Source organism: Rattus norvegicus, chromosome 9 (genome assembly GCF_036323735.1).
Source record: "Rattus norvegicus strain BN/NHsdMcwi chromosome 9, GRCr8, whole genome shotgun sequence".
Lineage (NCBI taxonomy): Eukaryota > Metazoa > Chordata > Mammalia > Rodentia > Muridae > Rattus > Rattus norvegicus.
Genome location: NC_086027.1, coordinates 118,122,612 through 118,139,067, shown reverse-complemented (window position 1 = coordinate 118,139,067; position 16,456 = coordinate 118,122,612). Strand labels below are relative to the sequence as shown.

The following is a 16,456-nucleotide window of genomic DNA, read 5'->3' as shown; positions in this document are numbered from 1 at the left end:
TATGTTTGACCCTTTGGGGGCCAAATGACCCTTTTACAGGGGTCTCATATCAGTTATCCTGCATGTCAGATATTTATAATATGATTCATAACAGTGACAAAATTACAGTAATGAAACAGCAACAAAAATAATTTTGTGGTTGGGGGTCACCACAGTGCAAGGAACTGTATTAAAGGCCTGCAGCGTTAGGAAGATAAGAAGTGCTGTTCCAGAGGACATTGGGTACCCTCATCCATCACTCTCTACTTTATTCTCTTGAGACAGTGTCTTCCACTGAACCTGGAGCTCAGCTGGTGGCTAAAAAGATCAGTTGAGGCCCTTGTTTCTGTCCTTTGAAATGCAGGGGTTACAGGCAGGCATGTAGATATTGGGGATTTGAACTCAAATCCTCAAGCTTAAGCAGCAAACTTTTTTTTTTTTTTAAAAAAGAATTACTTAATTGGGCTGGGAAAATGGCTCAGTGGTTAAGAGCACTGTCTGCTCTTCCAGAGGTCCTGAGTTCAATTCCCAGCAACCACATGGTGGTTCACAACCATCCGTAGTGGGATGCAGTGCCCTCTTCTAGTGTGTTTGAAAAGAGTGACAGTGTTCTCATATACATAAAATAAATACATCTTTTAAAAATATATCTTTTTAAAGAGAATTTATTTTATATGTTTGAGTGTTTTGCTTGTATGTATTATGTATGTATGTATATACATACATATGTGTACTATGTGCATGCCTGGTGTCCTCAGAGGCCAGGAGAGGGTGTCGGATCCCCTAGAACTGGAGTTACAGATGATTGTGAGCCACCATGTGGATGCTGGGATTCAAGCCTGAGTCCTCTGTAATGTCAGCTGGTGTTCTTAACCAGTGAGCCATGTCTCCAGCACCTTAGGGTGTTTTGCTTTGTTTTACAGAAGCCACTCTAATACGCATGGCATGGTAGCTTCCTTAGGTAGCTCATCACTGTGGCACGTTGAGAGTTGGTCTGCCAGTTGATTTCCAGTTAATCTTTGCTATTCAACAGTGCCAACTTTAAAGGATTGTGCATTAAGCAAAATCTGTGCAACATTAAATATCCGCTTAATATTAAATATTAAACATTAAATATTCAGACATCCACTTAATTCTTTCTCCTGGATTATCCTGTGGGAGCCAATTAAAACTAATTATGCAGTCCATCAAAACATAGACAGCTATGAAGAACATGGGGAAGCAGTCACATTGTTGAGGTCTGTCCCTCTAGTATGCCTGTCAATCATTGACACAGAAAAATAACTTACTCAGAACAAGGTCATGCTGATCACATGTCCTATTATATTCTGTATGAGGTTTGTTAATCTTAAATTCCACAAAGCTTTACTATGTAGGACCCATCAAATTAAAGGTCAGTATGAACTATTACATCTAAAAGGCTTGAGTCCGAGCTGACCACTGGACAGCACTTCCTGCACCTGTGTATGAACTCACTGTGGGCTTTGTGATTTTTTTTTTCCTTTATAAGCTGGCAGAGAAAGATGTTTATTCAATGCATTGGCTCAGGCCCCCAATTCTGAGCTATGGTCCTAATCTATTAGTATTTGTGTATGTGTGTGTTCAATACACCATCCTGTCTGACTGAGATCATTTGTGTAGTCTGAGTGGTGACTCTTGGATTTAATGCGAACGAGTTAAATCAAGTAATCAAAAGAAGAATTCTCTCTCTCTCTCTCTCTCTCTCTCTCTCTCTCTCACACACACACACACACACACACACACACACACACACACACAAAAGAAAAAGAAAAGAAATCAAAAGCTGTTGGCATGATCAGCTCTGGTTACTCATGTAAGTTGTTAATACTTCAAAGAGCCAAAGTGTGTGTGTGTGTGTGTGTGTGTGTGTGTGTGTGTGTGTGTGTGTGTGTGTGTATGGTAGAGAGGTGAGTTATGCATAATGTGGTATGCAAGTCTGAAAGTCATGTTCAGAAGTCTTTTTGGTTTAACAAGAAAGTCAGGACAATTCTGGTAAAAATGTCTTACTCCCTTCTTGGCTGTTTCTCTATTACTTAAACTTTGTCCCTAAATGCTAAATGTCACTTCCTGACATTGAGCTTTCTCTCCAGCTGCCTGTGTGTGATTTGGACAGTGTTCATCACCACGGCTGACATTTTGGCTGTTCTACTAACACAGAAATTGCAACTGCAGAAATATTTAGTCTTCTCTCCCCAAAGATCTCTGATTGCCAGGGGATTGAATTTCCAAATATACTAGTCCGTTTGTGTTCCAGCAGAGCACACTGGCCAGGGAAGGAATCTGCTCCATAGAGAGAACAGTGGCCTACTTTCCCCTGTTTCAGCCACACAAAACTGTCCTACCAGCATTCCAGAGAGCTGTCTCCCGGCTGTGGATCCGGTAATGTATCCACCTTCTTAAGAAAAATTACTTGGCAGTAGATTAATAGAAGTCTGCAGTTTAGCCACCCATAAAGAAATAAAAGTTAAGCAAAATGAAAATGGTTTGGGATTAAAGGCGGTGCCTTTGAACTGCAGCACCCCCCCACGAGCTGTACCTCCTACCCTTAAGTCGCATAAGCAAAGGCTTTCTTAAACTCAGAGCTTTCAAAGGGTGTTCTGCACCACAAAACTGCTCTGCCTCTTTCAAGTGCGGAGTCCCTTGTGGGTGGAGGGCGTGTTCAAGTTGTGATTGTTTTAAATTGCTGATAGGGACACAGGAAAGGGTCACTAAGATTAAACTCTGTGAAGGGCTAACCGTAAAAGCTGAGCCTGATCTCATTGCTCTGCTCACAAACCCACACTTCCCAGTCTTGATGCTCTTCCTGAATGCCCTGCAGGCACAGTGTGTAATGGTTACACTTGTGGACAAGGCCAGCCAGTATGCAGGCCTAGGATGCAGAAAGCCAGTGATGAGAGACTGGATCAACCGGTGCGGAGGACAATGCCCTGTGTGTTCTGAAGACTGAGTGACAAGCTGCTGACTAGCAGTCAGGGCTGGGGCCCTTGTGCCTGTGAAACAAGTGGGTGTTTCTGATGAAAGGACTTTCTACACTGTTGCCACAATGTTTCTATACGGAACAGGTTACAAATGATCTTACAGGTTCTTGTGGGAAAAACAAAACTGAGCAACGACTAAGCATTGCCATCTTCAGTGTGCGTGCGTGTGTGCGTGCGTGCGTGCCTGTGTGGGTGCGTATGTGTGTGTGTGCCTGCGTGCGTGTGTGAAGGCTGGAGTTTTTATTCAGGGCTATGCATGTGCTAGGCAAGTGCTTACCTACAGAGCTTCCATGCTGACATTTGCTTACTGTCTGGACCTGCCTGGCATTCAACTAGTGCCAAGTGGACATTTTAGGGAGGCTAATTCATTCATTCCATGGCACAGCCCCCAGCTTCTGGTCACCCTCTTTATCCTTCTGTTTCCATAGCAGTTGTCTTTCAGAACTAAGTCTGACCGCTAAGTTGGGAATGTGAATCTTAGGCCGTCCTTTCTTCTTTAGGGACCTTCAGTTTTTCCCGCCGAACTTCAGTTTTTCCCCGCCAAGCTCCTGTCAAGGTTCCTGTGGGATCCGAAAAATCTATTTCCCCTGTGCCACAGCTGTCTTGGTGATTTGTGAGCTGGCACCATTTCCAATAAAAACCAAACATAACTCATTATACAAAGTAAAATACAATAGAAAGGGGCAGGAGATTGAGGTCAAGACTCACCTAAAAAAATGTAATCTCTCTAGTCAGAGCTTCCAAGTGGAAAGTGGGTCTGGGAAACCAACCTAGGTCCTCTAGAAAACCTATGTTTTAACTTCTTCAATCTCACTGACACATTTTAACACAGCATTGGTTAAGTGAAAGTTATAGTTAGTCTCTTTTCTTTTTGTTAACTAAATGATCTTTAAAATGAAATATATACATGCAAAGTGGAAGAAATAGAGACAGGGAAAATAGAAGGAAGAGAAGAAAGGAAGAGAGGCAGGGGGAGAGGAGTAAAAGAAAAAGAGAGGGGGTGGGTCATGAGTGTTCCTGTAGAACTAAGGGCCATACATTTGAGGCCAGCATGGATTTAGGCTGAATTTCAGGCTTTTGAAATTTGAACCCTCTAGAGGTCACGCCTTTAAAACTCAGGTGCTCCTGCTAGGAACTATCTGATTAGGTTACATCATTGTTAGGCAAAGGAAAGAGCTTGAGAAGAGTGGACACTGGAAATGGTAAGGCATGTGTTGAACCCAGAATTTCTAGGAGGGTATGACAGGGATGTAGCCTTAGACTTGAAGTGGCTGTTTCTCAGGTCTCTCTCTCTCTCTCTCTCTCTCTCTCTCTCTCTCTCTCTCTCTCTCTCTCCCTCTCCTTCCCTCTTCCTCTCCCTCTCTCCCTCTCTTCCTCTTCCTCTCCCTCTCCTTTTTGTTTTAATATCCCATTTAGTTGAGATCACTAAAAGTTCAGATATTTACACCTGTGTAAATATGAAGTCACCCGTGATCAAAGGAGGGATCCTTTATAGTGGCTGTCATTATTGCGGTCAAAGAGAACAGTGCGGCTTCTCTAGAGCTTGTTCAGCCCAGTTATGAGCCTGCTGTGAGCTCTCTTTCTTTTGTTCTGAAAAATAGGGTCTTGGGGCTGGCGAGGTGGCTTACCTGATGACCTAACTTGAATCCCTGGGACCCATACAATGGAGAGAACCAACTGATTGCTGTAAATTTTCCTCTGACAACCACATGTACACCTGCCCACTAAGCAAACATACAGGGTCATGTGTGTCCCAGGCAGGCCTCGAATTTGCTATGCAGCCCAGGATGATCCTGAACTCCTGGTGCACCCATCTCCTCTTCCCAAATGCTAGGATTGCAGGTATGTGCTACAACATCCACCTCTGAGCCTGTGAGCTCTGATACGTGGAGGGAGAAAAGTCTTTGACGTTCAGAACTGGGTTACCTCTGGAGATTCTGATAGAAATGGAGGCAATTTGGATAGAATACCAAAGACATAAGAATTCTGTTCCCTGAAGGTTTTATTTCTGGAGAGGAGATGCAGATCTTGTTATAGCTGTTTAAAGTGTTGTCCTTCACTTTGCAGATCATTGGCAAGCAGATTTTATTTGTTAATGGAGGATCTAATGGTATAGTCCAAGCTGGCCTTAAACTCATAATCCCACTGTGTGAGATTACAGCTACCATATCCATTTCTAAAAGCACATGTTAATGCCAAGATATCTTTTTTTTTGTTGTTGTTGTTGTTGGTTATAGTCCGCAAACTCTTGATGTCTAAGTATCAAGCACAATGGGAAAGGTACAGTAGAGAAGGAGCAGCAGCTCCATAATCGGGAAGTGAAGCAGAGCAGAGAATTTTCTTTTGACAAATCAAAGTGTCTCTCTACCGATTCTTTTTCCACCAACATATAGGAAAAGATTCGGGCTTCCCCTTCAAGTGAGTGCAGTGCTCACATGTCTAAACTCACAAAGCATTCACTATGAAACATGGTTCACGGTCTGAAAAGTACATGTGCTAGATGTATGACCTCTGGCTGGAGGAATTGGGCAGTGCTAAAAACTCTAGGAAGTTGGTTAGGGGAGCTTGGTCACTGGGACACACCACTGAAGGTAATTGCTATTTCCTCATTCCTCTGATTCTTGTCTGCCCGAGTTGAAGAACTTTATCACATGTTTCCAGTACAGTGATGCTCTGCCCAAGCACATGGGACCAAGCAGTCATGAACTGATTCTCCTGAAACCATAAGACAAAAATCTTTGTTACTTGAAGTCCAACTATAAGATATTTTGAGCAAAGCCAGCAGACTTAAGTCATACAGAAAATTGGTTCCAGAAGTGGGGTTACTGCTATGTGTGACTAGGAGCTGACTGTGTAGTTCTTAAGTCTTTAAAACTAACTAGTTTGAAGGAGGAACTTGAAAGGAACTTGTAGCCTAGAGATTACAAGAAGAGTCAAACTGTTGATTCTGGTAAAAATTCAGAAGACCTTAGTGTTGACAGAAACGTGAAGTCTATGCTGTGATGTTTCAGATGGGAATGAAGATTCCATTGGGAAACAGACTAGAAGGGGATTCAAAGAACTTGCCTACATCTTGTCCTTGTCCTAAGACTTTAGGGAGGCTCTAGAGACCAGTGACTCATGCTGTGATCCCAGTACTTTGGAGGTAGGATGACTTTCACAAGTTCAAGGTCTCTCATTATTCACAAGTTTAGGACTAGAGTAAGATCCTGTCTAACAAAAGTAAAAGTCTATAGTTTCTGAAGCTTCTAGGGGCATTAAAAAGAAGCCAGACGTTTTTGCATTGGTACAGCAAGAAGTCTTGGGGGACATTTCAGGAACTGACCAGACCTCACCCATGGCAGATTCAAGAGTAGAAAAAAAAAAAAACGTAGTCATTTGTTAAGTTTTTCCCTTGAGAAGATGGTGCCTCTATTATACCCTGTTTGCATAGGGCTGCCACAGACATGATTTATCAAGGAGTTATTTCACCATGCACAGCCACCCAATCACTCTAAGCCCAATAAAGCAACGGTCACAGAGAGAGGCCATGTGGTCTGTGAATGAACAGGTCACAGAGGTGGGGTTGCTCAGGCCTTCTGGGGCTCCTATCACATCAGCATGCTTCAGACCTGGAACTGCAGTATTTAGTGTCTGTCCTCGAGTTTTGCTTTGATCTCACCCCTCTTTTCTGTGCTTTTCCTAAGGACATTGGGAAAATATTGGAAGCGTGTAACCTGATTTATTTTTAAAGTCTACAGGTTTTACTCATGTTACTCATGTGTCAGAGGATACACACACACACACACACACACACACACACACACACAAACACACACACACAGAGGGAGGGAGGGAGGGAGGGAGAAAGCATGGCAGTGCCCATCTGAAATCCCAATATTAAGTGATTGAGGCAAAAGGATTGCTTTAAGATTAGCATGATCAGGGGGTTGGGGATTTAGCTCAGTGGTAGAGTGCTTGCCTAGCAGGCGCAAGGCCCTGGGTTCGGTCCCCAGCTCCGAAAAAAAGAAAAAGAAAAAAAAAAGATTAGCATGATCTATAAATATAAAGCAGGACAGCCACCATTACATAATGAGACTGTATCTCAAAATAATGGTAATAAAATAAATACATACTCTTGACTGTTAAGGTTTGGTCTATTTCTATGTATTTTGATGGTAAATACTGGCCCCAGGGAAGTGGAAATCCTCACACACACCAAGTGATACCATGTACCTTGCTCCTTACTGTAAAACTATTGACTGGATAAGGACAGCCTATAGCTGGGCAGAAGAGAGGTAGGTGAGGTTTCAGGTCCTGGGCTTGGGGTCTGAGGAGGACCACGATGGGACATGAGGAGAGGAAAGCGGAGAAGAAACCATTGGGTAGGTGAATCATGAAGACAAGACCATGCGGACTGGCCAATAGAAGTTAAGAGTGGCCCAGGCAGAACATGGCAAGTCATAGCTTGGGGTTGTTGGCAGTAGACATTATAGCTTGGAGGGTTGATATCTGCCCAGCTCTAGTGCTGTTAAGGCTTATTATAAATATAAAAGTCTTGTCTTTTATCCAAGGTAGAAGCCCCCTCACTGAGATTAAATACTTAATATAACACTCGACTTTAATAAAATGTAATGAAACATGTAAGTTTTACACAGAATCTTATAGAAAGTGGAAACAGAAAAGCTATTTCCTAACTCAGTGACGGTATTATTCGGACACCTTTCAAAAGGCAAACAACTCAGAGCAATATCCCTTCTCAAGAATTAAGATAGAAAGTACACATAGAGAAATGCCAATCAAACCCAAGATGATAAAACTGGAATACAAGGTCAAGCTAACATAAAAGAGAAATCAAACGGTGTGGTGGTATATGCCTTTAATCCCAGCAATCAGGAGACAGAACTGGGTGGATTTCTGTGAATTCAAGGCCACCCTGTTGTACAGGGTGAGTTTCAGGGCTACTTATTGAGACCCTGTCCCCCCACCTCAAACAAACAAATTTATTTATTTTACTTAAAAAAATATTCACTTTTATGTGTACATGTGAGTGCTTGCATACATGTACGTGCACCATGTTTGGAAGAGGATGTCAGGTCTCCTGGATCTGGAGTCACAGATAAAGCTACCATCTGGTGCTGGCGTCCTCTGCAAGAATGGCAAATGCTCTTTACCAATGAGGTTACTCTCTGCTCACCTCCAATAAGTTAATTAATTATTAATTAATCAGTGAATGTCAGCTAACTGGATAGCCTCATGAAAAGGAATAATTTTGCATCTTTACTTTAACTCACATAAAAAAAATTAGCTCAAAATGAATCAAAGGCTAAATTGAGACTATGATAGATATATGCAGCCAAATATTGATCTTGGGTTTGGTAATGATTTCTTTGTTAAATAACCAATTAGCCAGGCAGTGATGCCACATGACTTTAACCTCAGCACTTGGAGGTAGAAGCAGGTGGATCTCTGTGAGTTTGTGGCCAGCCTGGTCTACAGAGTGAGTTACAGGATAGCCAAGGCTACACCAAGAAGCCTGTCTCAAAAAAAAAGTAATTAATTTATTTTTATGTGTATGTATGTTCTGTCTCCATGACATTTATACCTGGAGCCCAGGGAAGCCAGAAAAAGGTGTTAGATTCCCTGGGACTTCCATGATAAATGGTTGTAAACTGCTCTCTAGAAGAGCAGCCAGTGCTCTTAACCTCTAAGCCATTTCTCTAGCTCTTTGGTTATGATTTCTTAAGTGGGATACTAAAAATATAAGTAACAAAGGGATGTGCTGGACTTTTTCAAAATTAAAAACTCTGTTGCCTCAAAAATCCCTACACAGAGAGTGGGAAGCCAGCTTATAGACTGTAGGAAAATACAGAGAAATATATTTTAGATCTGATAAAGATCTGTTGTGTAGAATATACAAAGAATTCTTAAATATTGAACAACCAAAGAACGAAAGTCCAATTTATATAAAAAGGCAAATGAATTGAATAAACACTTTCCAAAGAAATTGCCCAATAGACATATGAAAAAAATAACTCAATATTGATTAGAGAAATTCAAACCAAAGTTCTAAGGAGATATGCCACTCTGTACATCCACCAAAACGATGACAAAGAAGAAAAAACAAAGTCAATAACAATAATAATGTTTCCTCGACTGAACAAAGAAAACTTTTTTCTTTTCTTTTTTTTTTTTTTGAGTCACAGTCTTTTAACTCCTGGCTGTCTCTGACCTCACTACGTAGACTGGCCTCAGACTCACAGAGATCCTCTAGCCTACGTCTCTAGAGTGCTGAAATCATTAAAGCTAGCAAGTGTTTTAAATTTTTACTTGCTTTGTATGTGTATGTGCGGGGTGGGGGTGTGCATGTGGTCCATTCAGCACGGGTGTGGGCATCAAAGGACAATTTATGAACCTCGGTTCTCTTTTTATACCATATAGGTCCCAAGGATTGAACTCAGGTCTTCGGGCTTAGCAGCCAAGTGCTAAGCTATCTGGCATGAGTATTTAATAACAAAGAGAAAACTTAATGTGGTAATGTCCTTTTTTTTTTTTAAACACTTTATTATATTACGTGTATGGCTGACTTGGCTGCATGTATGTGTACTGTGTGTGTGCCTGATGTCCTCAGAGACCAGAAGCGGGTGTCAGATCCCTTGGGACAGCAGTTGTGAACTGCCTTACAGGTGCTGGGAATCAAACCCAGGTCAAGTGCCAGAGCAGCCAGTGTTCTTTCCCATTGAGCCATCTCTCCAGCCCCTACTTTTCTTAGCATTAATTGAATAATTCAATAGTACACAATCTTTATTTAAAACAAGGTAAAGAGAAGAGATACGGCACACACAGACACAGGTGACTTTTGTTTTTTCAATTACTCTGAAGCGTACCAGTTATACATTGTTACCACTTCACCTTATCCTTTGCCTCTGAGTGAATCTCCATAGTCCTTTTATCATGTAGACGGTAATCACCTCCCTTTTTGTGTCCACTGCTGGGGTCAGAATTACCAGTGGGCTCACGTAACAAAGGCAGTTTGGAGTCACTGAGCTAATACAATGGTTACTTAGGGAAAGGGGAGCCCCCTGAGAGCTTCAGCCTTTCTCACCTTAGTCAACAGAAAGGATTACTTTCCTAGAGTTGTTAATTATCAGCTTGAAAGCCTAGAAGACTTCATAGGGATTCCTGGGAGCAGTCAAAAGGCATAGAGAGCACCTGAGCAGTTGTAGGAGAGCCCGCACCCAGGGATGCAGGGGAGGCACTGTGGATGTGAGTTGTTTTGCTTGGAATCCACCCTTCACGTCCGCAAGTCTGTACCCTGTGGCTCAGCACCACTAGCTGGCATGCAGAACAGAGCAAGAACCGGGGGACCACAGCCCGTGTTTGACAAAGGGGATGAGTTAAGTTGAACAAAACTGCCTCCTTGCAAAAGGACTCAGGGCATTTAAACAATGACCGTTGGACAGCATTCCTCTGTGCGTGGACCCTACTGTGAGCCTGCCCAGGGGAGGGGGTATGGTATATCTGTTACCCATGATGTTCCGAGCTGCCCACAAGCTCTGTGCGGTTCCATGTCTGCCATTTCGTGAAGCAGATGGCTGTCCAATGCATCTTGCTTCTGTGCCTCTTCACAAATAACTTAGGAGCTGATTTATTTTAATTCGGGACTCTGAAATCTCCTGTTCAGTAAACAACCAGTCGGGTGGGTTTTTCAGGCCTGTTAAACTGTGACCATCCGGAAGACTGGAGTCTCCTGGCCTCTTACATATTCATCTCTCTTTTCCCTTTTCTTTTCTTTTTTTTTTTTCCTGACTCTGTTTTCTTTCTCTTCCCACTTTTTGTGAGGTTGGGGTTTCTTATCCCAGTCTGTTTGGGTAAGGAAGCCTGGGTTGTTATCTGGTATTCAGTGTGAAAACAGCTGGCTCCTCATTAACACTAGATAATTGGGGGAGGGGGGTCCCCAGTCATCACGAAGGAATCTCAGCTGCCCAGTGTTGCTTGGTAAGATGGTATCTAAATGAGCTGCCACCAGCAGAATCATGAAAAGGAATTATGAGAGACAGAAGATGAAAGAAAGCCATATGTGTCTGACAATGGGTTTCTTTCAGAAACAGGCTTTTATATAAATGCTTATTTCTTCACAGAAAGGCCGACTACAAAGTGACCCATGGAGGAATATTCTAGAAGGTTAAGCACTAAAACTACTGACAGCCCTTCTAGAGGATTAATTTGTTTATTCATTTAGTTGTTTTGGGTATTTGAGACGGTGTCAGTACATAGTCTTGGCTGGCCTGGATGTCACTATGTATCCAAGGCTGGCCTCAATTCACAGAGATCACCCAGTTCATCTCTAGAGTGCCGCAATTAAAGACGTGCATCATGCCCAGCATTTGTCTGTCTGTCTTTACATCTGTCTATCTATTTTGAGAAGGATTTCTCTGTGTATCTCTGGAACTTGCTCTGTAGACTAGGCTAGCCTTGAACCCAGAGATCCTCCAAGTGGAGGGATCCAAGGCGTGTGTCATCACTGACCAGCCATGCCCAGCATTTTAAATTTCTTTTCAAAAAAGTATTACGAAGGCTCAGCAGTTGAAAGCTTATAACGTTCGCCCATTATAAACGGAGTCCAGTCTCAAGCAGAGCAGCACCCAAGTTAGACAGCTCAGGATGACCAGGAACCCCGCTCCAGGAGATCCAATGGTTCTGGCCTTTATGGGCACCTGTGTGCATAAATCCCCATATTGGTGCACATATACAGCTAACAGTAAATGCATGTATGTGTGTGTATGTGTGTATGCATGTGTGTGTGCAGGCTCGTTGATTAGATAGGATGGCTTTCTCTTTCTACTTTTAGGTTGGTTTCAGGAACTGAGCTCAGGTTATCAGGTCTGTGAGGCGAGTGCCTTCCCTTGGCCCTACTATACCCAGCATTCTTTGTTTTTTGTTTTTGTTTTTTTTTTTTTCTTTTTTTTCTTTATTAACTTGAGTATTTGTTATTTACATTTCAATGATTGTTATTCCCTTTCCCGGTTTCCAGGCCAACATCCCCCTAACCTCTCCCCTCCCTTCTATATGGGTGTTCCCCTCCCCATCCTCCCCCAATTACCGCCCTCACCCCAACAATCACGTTCACTGGGGGTTCAGTCTTAGCAGGACCAAGGGCTTCCCCTTCCACTGGTGCTCTTATTAGGCTATTCATTGCTACCTATGAGGTTGGAGTCCCAGGGTCAGTCCATGTATAAAGAGGGACAATTATAGGGTGTCGATTTAGGAAGACATTGTTTGACTGTGGGGAATGTGTTTGAATAAAAATGTAAGCGCAAGGCCCTGGGTTCGGTCCCCAGCTCCGAAAAAAAAAAAAAAAAAACCAAAAAAAAAAAAAAAAAGTAAGACTAAGGGGCTGGAGAGATGGCTCAGTGGTTAAGAGCACTGACCTCTTCCACAGGTCCTAAGTTCAAATCCCAGCAACCACATGGTAGCTCACAACCATCTGTAATGAGATCTGATGCCCTCTTCGGGTGTGTCTGAAGTGGCACTAGCCACTCAGCAGCTCTGTCTGTCCCCAGCACCCCCTCTATCTGTTCTCTGCAGGCCCCTCTACCTTCTCTCTCTGCCTCCCCGCCCCCACCTTGATGGCTCTGTTCTGTCTACATGTCTGCCTGTCTACTTGTCCATTTGTCTGTCTCTATCCCTTCTCACTCCTTTCCTATCCCCAGATGAACCTCTTTTAGACCAGGTCTGTTGCATGGCGTAATTACAGGGGCACGCCTTGGCATGGGCCCTCCAAAGGCCCTCTCCCCCTCGCCGTATTGTATTTCATAACAGACAGGCTTTCTCTGTGTAGCCCTGGCTCTCCTGGAACTTGGTCTGTAGACTAGACTGATCCTCCTGCCTCTGCCCTCAAATGCTGGGATTAAAGGTGTGCCCCACCACCACCGCTTACCACTGACCCTAATATGGCTTTAAATTTTTTTTTTGTTGCACTTACTTAGTGTCTGCACACATGTGTGTGTGCATCCCGTAATGTCTGTGCACACATGTGTGTGTCCCATCGTGCCCTCAGGCTACGTGTGAGTGCCTTCATGCACAGAGCCATCTCACCAGCCCTGCTTTCTTACAACTTTAATCTTTACAGCTATTCTACCTGGCAGGCACTTACTATGCTAGAGAAGTGACAGAGCATCCCTCTTGCAGTAATCGTGCAGAAGTTTGTTCCCACAGCACTGGGGTTGTCTTATCCTCTTGGTGACCTTGTTCCCTGGAGTGTGATTTTATAGGGGTTCCTCATGTTGTTTCTCTCTTATTTGGGATAAGATGGCTAAGGGGGGGGGGGCTAGGTAGGGGGCTCGGAATATCCCCCACATTTAAAGTTGAGGAAGGTAGAGGAGAATCTCTCTCTTCCCCAGGTAGGATGAACCGACATTGTCTTTGTTGAGTGCAGGCCTACTTTAAAAATGGTTCTGGGGGCTGGGGAGAGGGCTCAGCAGTTAAGAGCACCGACTGCTCTTCCAGAGGTCCTGAGTTCAATTCCCAGCAACCACATGGTGGCTCACAACCATCTGTAATGGAATCTGGTGCCCTCTTCTGGTGTGTCTGAAGAGAGTGACAGTGTGCTCACATACATGAAGTAAATCTTAAAAAAAAAAAAAAAAATGGTTCCCTTCCCCTTTCCTCTTCCTGCTGTCTCTGTATTCACTGTACAGGCCCAGGAGAATCCCTAAGGTAAAATTTACCAACTATGGTGGCATTCTAAGTGCCCCCTGGACAGTTTTCTCTGAGGTGCCAGGAATTTGGTGACAGTTTGGGTTTTCCCACCCCAGGACTGGTTTCTGCTTGTGGGCTTGTCTTCCCTCCCACTGTTCTTTAATCTGGACCGTGTGTTGTTAGCATTTTCTCTAAGCTCCACCCCACAGTTACCAAGGGACTGCTTGCTCTCCCCTCTCTCTTACCTTCTTGCTTTCTCTCTGTCTTCTATCCGGCTTTCCCTTTCTCCCCATTCCCCTGCTCATTGCTGGCCTCTACTCTGTCTCTAATACCCTCTCAACTGCCCTCCCCATGCGCTGAATAAATTCTGTTCTTTACTATACTGGTCCCTTAGGGAGAAAGGACGCCGCAGCATGGGCTGTCAGAGGCACCCCCACACCTGACCAAACACAACATGTGTGGTAGGAAGTTGGGGGCAGAGCGCGCGTTAGTAGATTTTGGATATAGATTTAGGACCTGCTTTGGCTTGTTCAGATTTGTATTTATTACAAGGGTACAGTGGTGACTTCTCAGATCCCGGAAATGCAGGAAATCCTGGAAAACCCCCTTTATGCTAAAGAAGCCAAGTACACAGATGTGCATGCAGGCTTCTGGTCAGGGCCTCTCAGGCTAGCGCTAGGCAGGGGTTAGATACAAGCCGTAGAGGATGGCGTATACCTCTGTTGTTAAAGACTGATTATTTCTTTAATGTGTGCATGTGTGATGCACACACACCTGTCCTCGTCACCCAGGTCTCCCCCAGAGCTAGTTTTAGGCAACCGTGAGCCAAAGGTTGTGGGTTCTGAGACACAAAACTGCCCTCTCCCATTTTGTTGAATTTATAATCAGGACATCGGATCCAAGGGATTATAGAATCTCATTCATAAAATGAAAATATTGACACCAGATGCAGCACTGGGATTCTGTGATGTTATGAAATTCTAAATTTCCTGCTTCTGGGTACTAAGATTCTGCAGTAACTTCAGCGTAAAAATGGGCCTTGTGTACTTAAAAACTTTTTTTACACTTACTGTACATGTGTGTGGGTGCGTGAGCAAATGTACTCGTACTCCCAAGCAATACCCCACCACACACACACACAGCTGGACTCGGTGGTGCACACCTTTAACCCCAGTACTCAGAGAGAGGCAGCCGATCTTTGTGAGTCTGAGGCCAGCTTGGTCAGCCCGGGTTATGTGGTACAACAACAAAACAATACGATTAGTACTACTAATAAAAGTAATATGAAAATGGCCGTAATGTTTCATGAAGAGGGAGGAGGGACATTTGCATCCAGTGTTTGTGTGAAGGGGACAGCCAGTTCAGCTGCTGTGGGCTCAAATGGTGTGCTCTCCAGGATTTCAGCACCGGGAGGGGTGGGGGGAACGCTTAGCATCGACTGACTCTAAGCACGCACAAACTTAGGAAAGGGCAGTGAGCTTGCAGGCTTGTGGAGGGATGAATACTATGCCGCCCTTCACCACCCAGACAGGAAGCAGAGCCACAGATGAGCGCTGCCGCCTTGGACTTACATGGGATGAGTTACCGTGCCACCCTCCTATCGCCCACACAGGAAGTACGCCGCCTCCAGCCTCCACCGTGGACTTACCACTTCTCCTCTTCTACTTGCACTCCCACGGACTGGAACTTACTGGACGTCTTACTCTCTGCCATTTTCTCTGACTCTTCGGCGTCGTCCACCTGAAGGAATCAAGCAAACAGAGTTGTTTCCATTGTCTCACTGGAAAAGCGGAGGTGCTCTCCCCTCAGGCCTCTGGGATGTGATGTGACTGTTCTGTGACTTACAACCTCTTCGATCCACATTTGTGCATCTGATAGCAGCAATTACTACATTCTTAGCATGCTCTTGGGTTCTGCTAATATTTTCTAGGAACATTTTTTTTAGTATGTGTGTGTTCACCCGAGTATATATATGCGTACCATATGTGTGCATGGGGAGACCAGAAGAGGGCAGTAGACCCCCTGAAAGCTGGAGTTACAGGCAGTTGTGAACCACTATGTCCCTGCTGGATCTGAGCCCCGGTCCTCTGCCAAAGCAGAAGTTGTGCTCTTAACCACCTAGCTATCTCTCTAGCCACTGACTCTGATTACTTTAATAAAACACAGTTTTATTTACTTCCAAAGCTGACAAATGTCTACGATTCCTCCACAGATTTATAAGCACAGTCATTCCTTGGTCTCCACAGGAACTGGTTCTAGGACCACCATAGATATCCACATTCAAGAATGCTCAGAATCTTACAGTAATAGCATAGTGCCTACCCATTACTACATCCATCCTCCTTGTCCACAGCCACCGCTAGAGCATTTCCATTTCATAGTATTTATACGATATGCAGAGTTGCAGACTGGACACTTAAGAAAACAAGGAGTCTTATCATCGTATTCATATACATATATATATGTGTGTGTGTTTTGGGGGCTAGAGAGAGATAGCTCTGAGGTTAGGAACATTTCCAGCACATAGTGGCTCACAACTGCCTTTAACTCCAGTTCCAAGGCATCCAACATCCTTTTTTTGCAGGCTTCTATGTAAACATGGTACACATACATGCACTCAGGTACAGTCACATATACACACATAGAATAAGTAAATAAAATCTAAACAGTGCTTTGAGTTTCAGATGATAAAGATGCATTAGCTATTGAAAATGACATAAAGATGTTTGAAAAAGAATGAAGCAGGGCTGGAGAGATGGCTCAGCGGTGAAGAGCACAGACTGCTCTTCCAGAGGTCC

The 16,456-nt window shown here is 43.8% G+C and overlaps 1 protein-coding gene and 1 long non-coding RNA gene across 25 annotated transcripts in view; one reads left to right on the top strand and one right to left on the bottom strand.

The window, feature by feature from the left end:
* The window catches only part of Dlgap1 (DLG associated protein 1), an 869,320-nt gene that overhangs the window by 34,396 nt on the left and 818,468 nt on the right, over window positions 1-16,456 (bottom strand). For all 24 annotated transcript variants that reach the window (XM_039084190.2, XM_039084191.2, XM_039084189.2 and 21 more), the window contains one exon: window positions 15,307-15,398. In XM_039084190.2, coding sequence (XP_038940118.1) covers window positions 15,307-15,398 — 92 coding nt within the window. The remainder of the gene's footprint in view (window positions 1-15,306; window positions 15,399-16,456) is intronic.
* LOC134480624 (uncharacterized) lies at window positions 9,762-16,328 on the top strand. The gene is made up of 2 exons (XR_010055092.1): window positions 9,762-10,223; window positions 15,271-16,328. It is a non-coding gene; the product is annotated as an uncharacterized LOC134480624 (long non-coding RNA).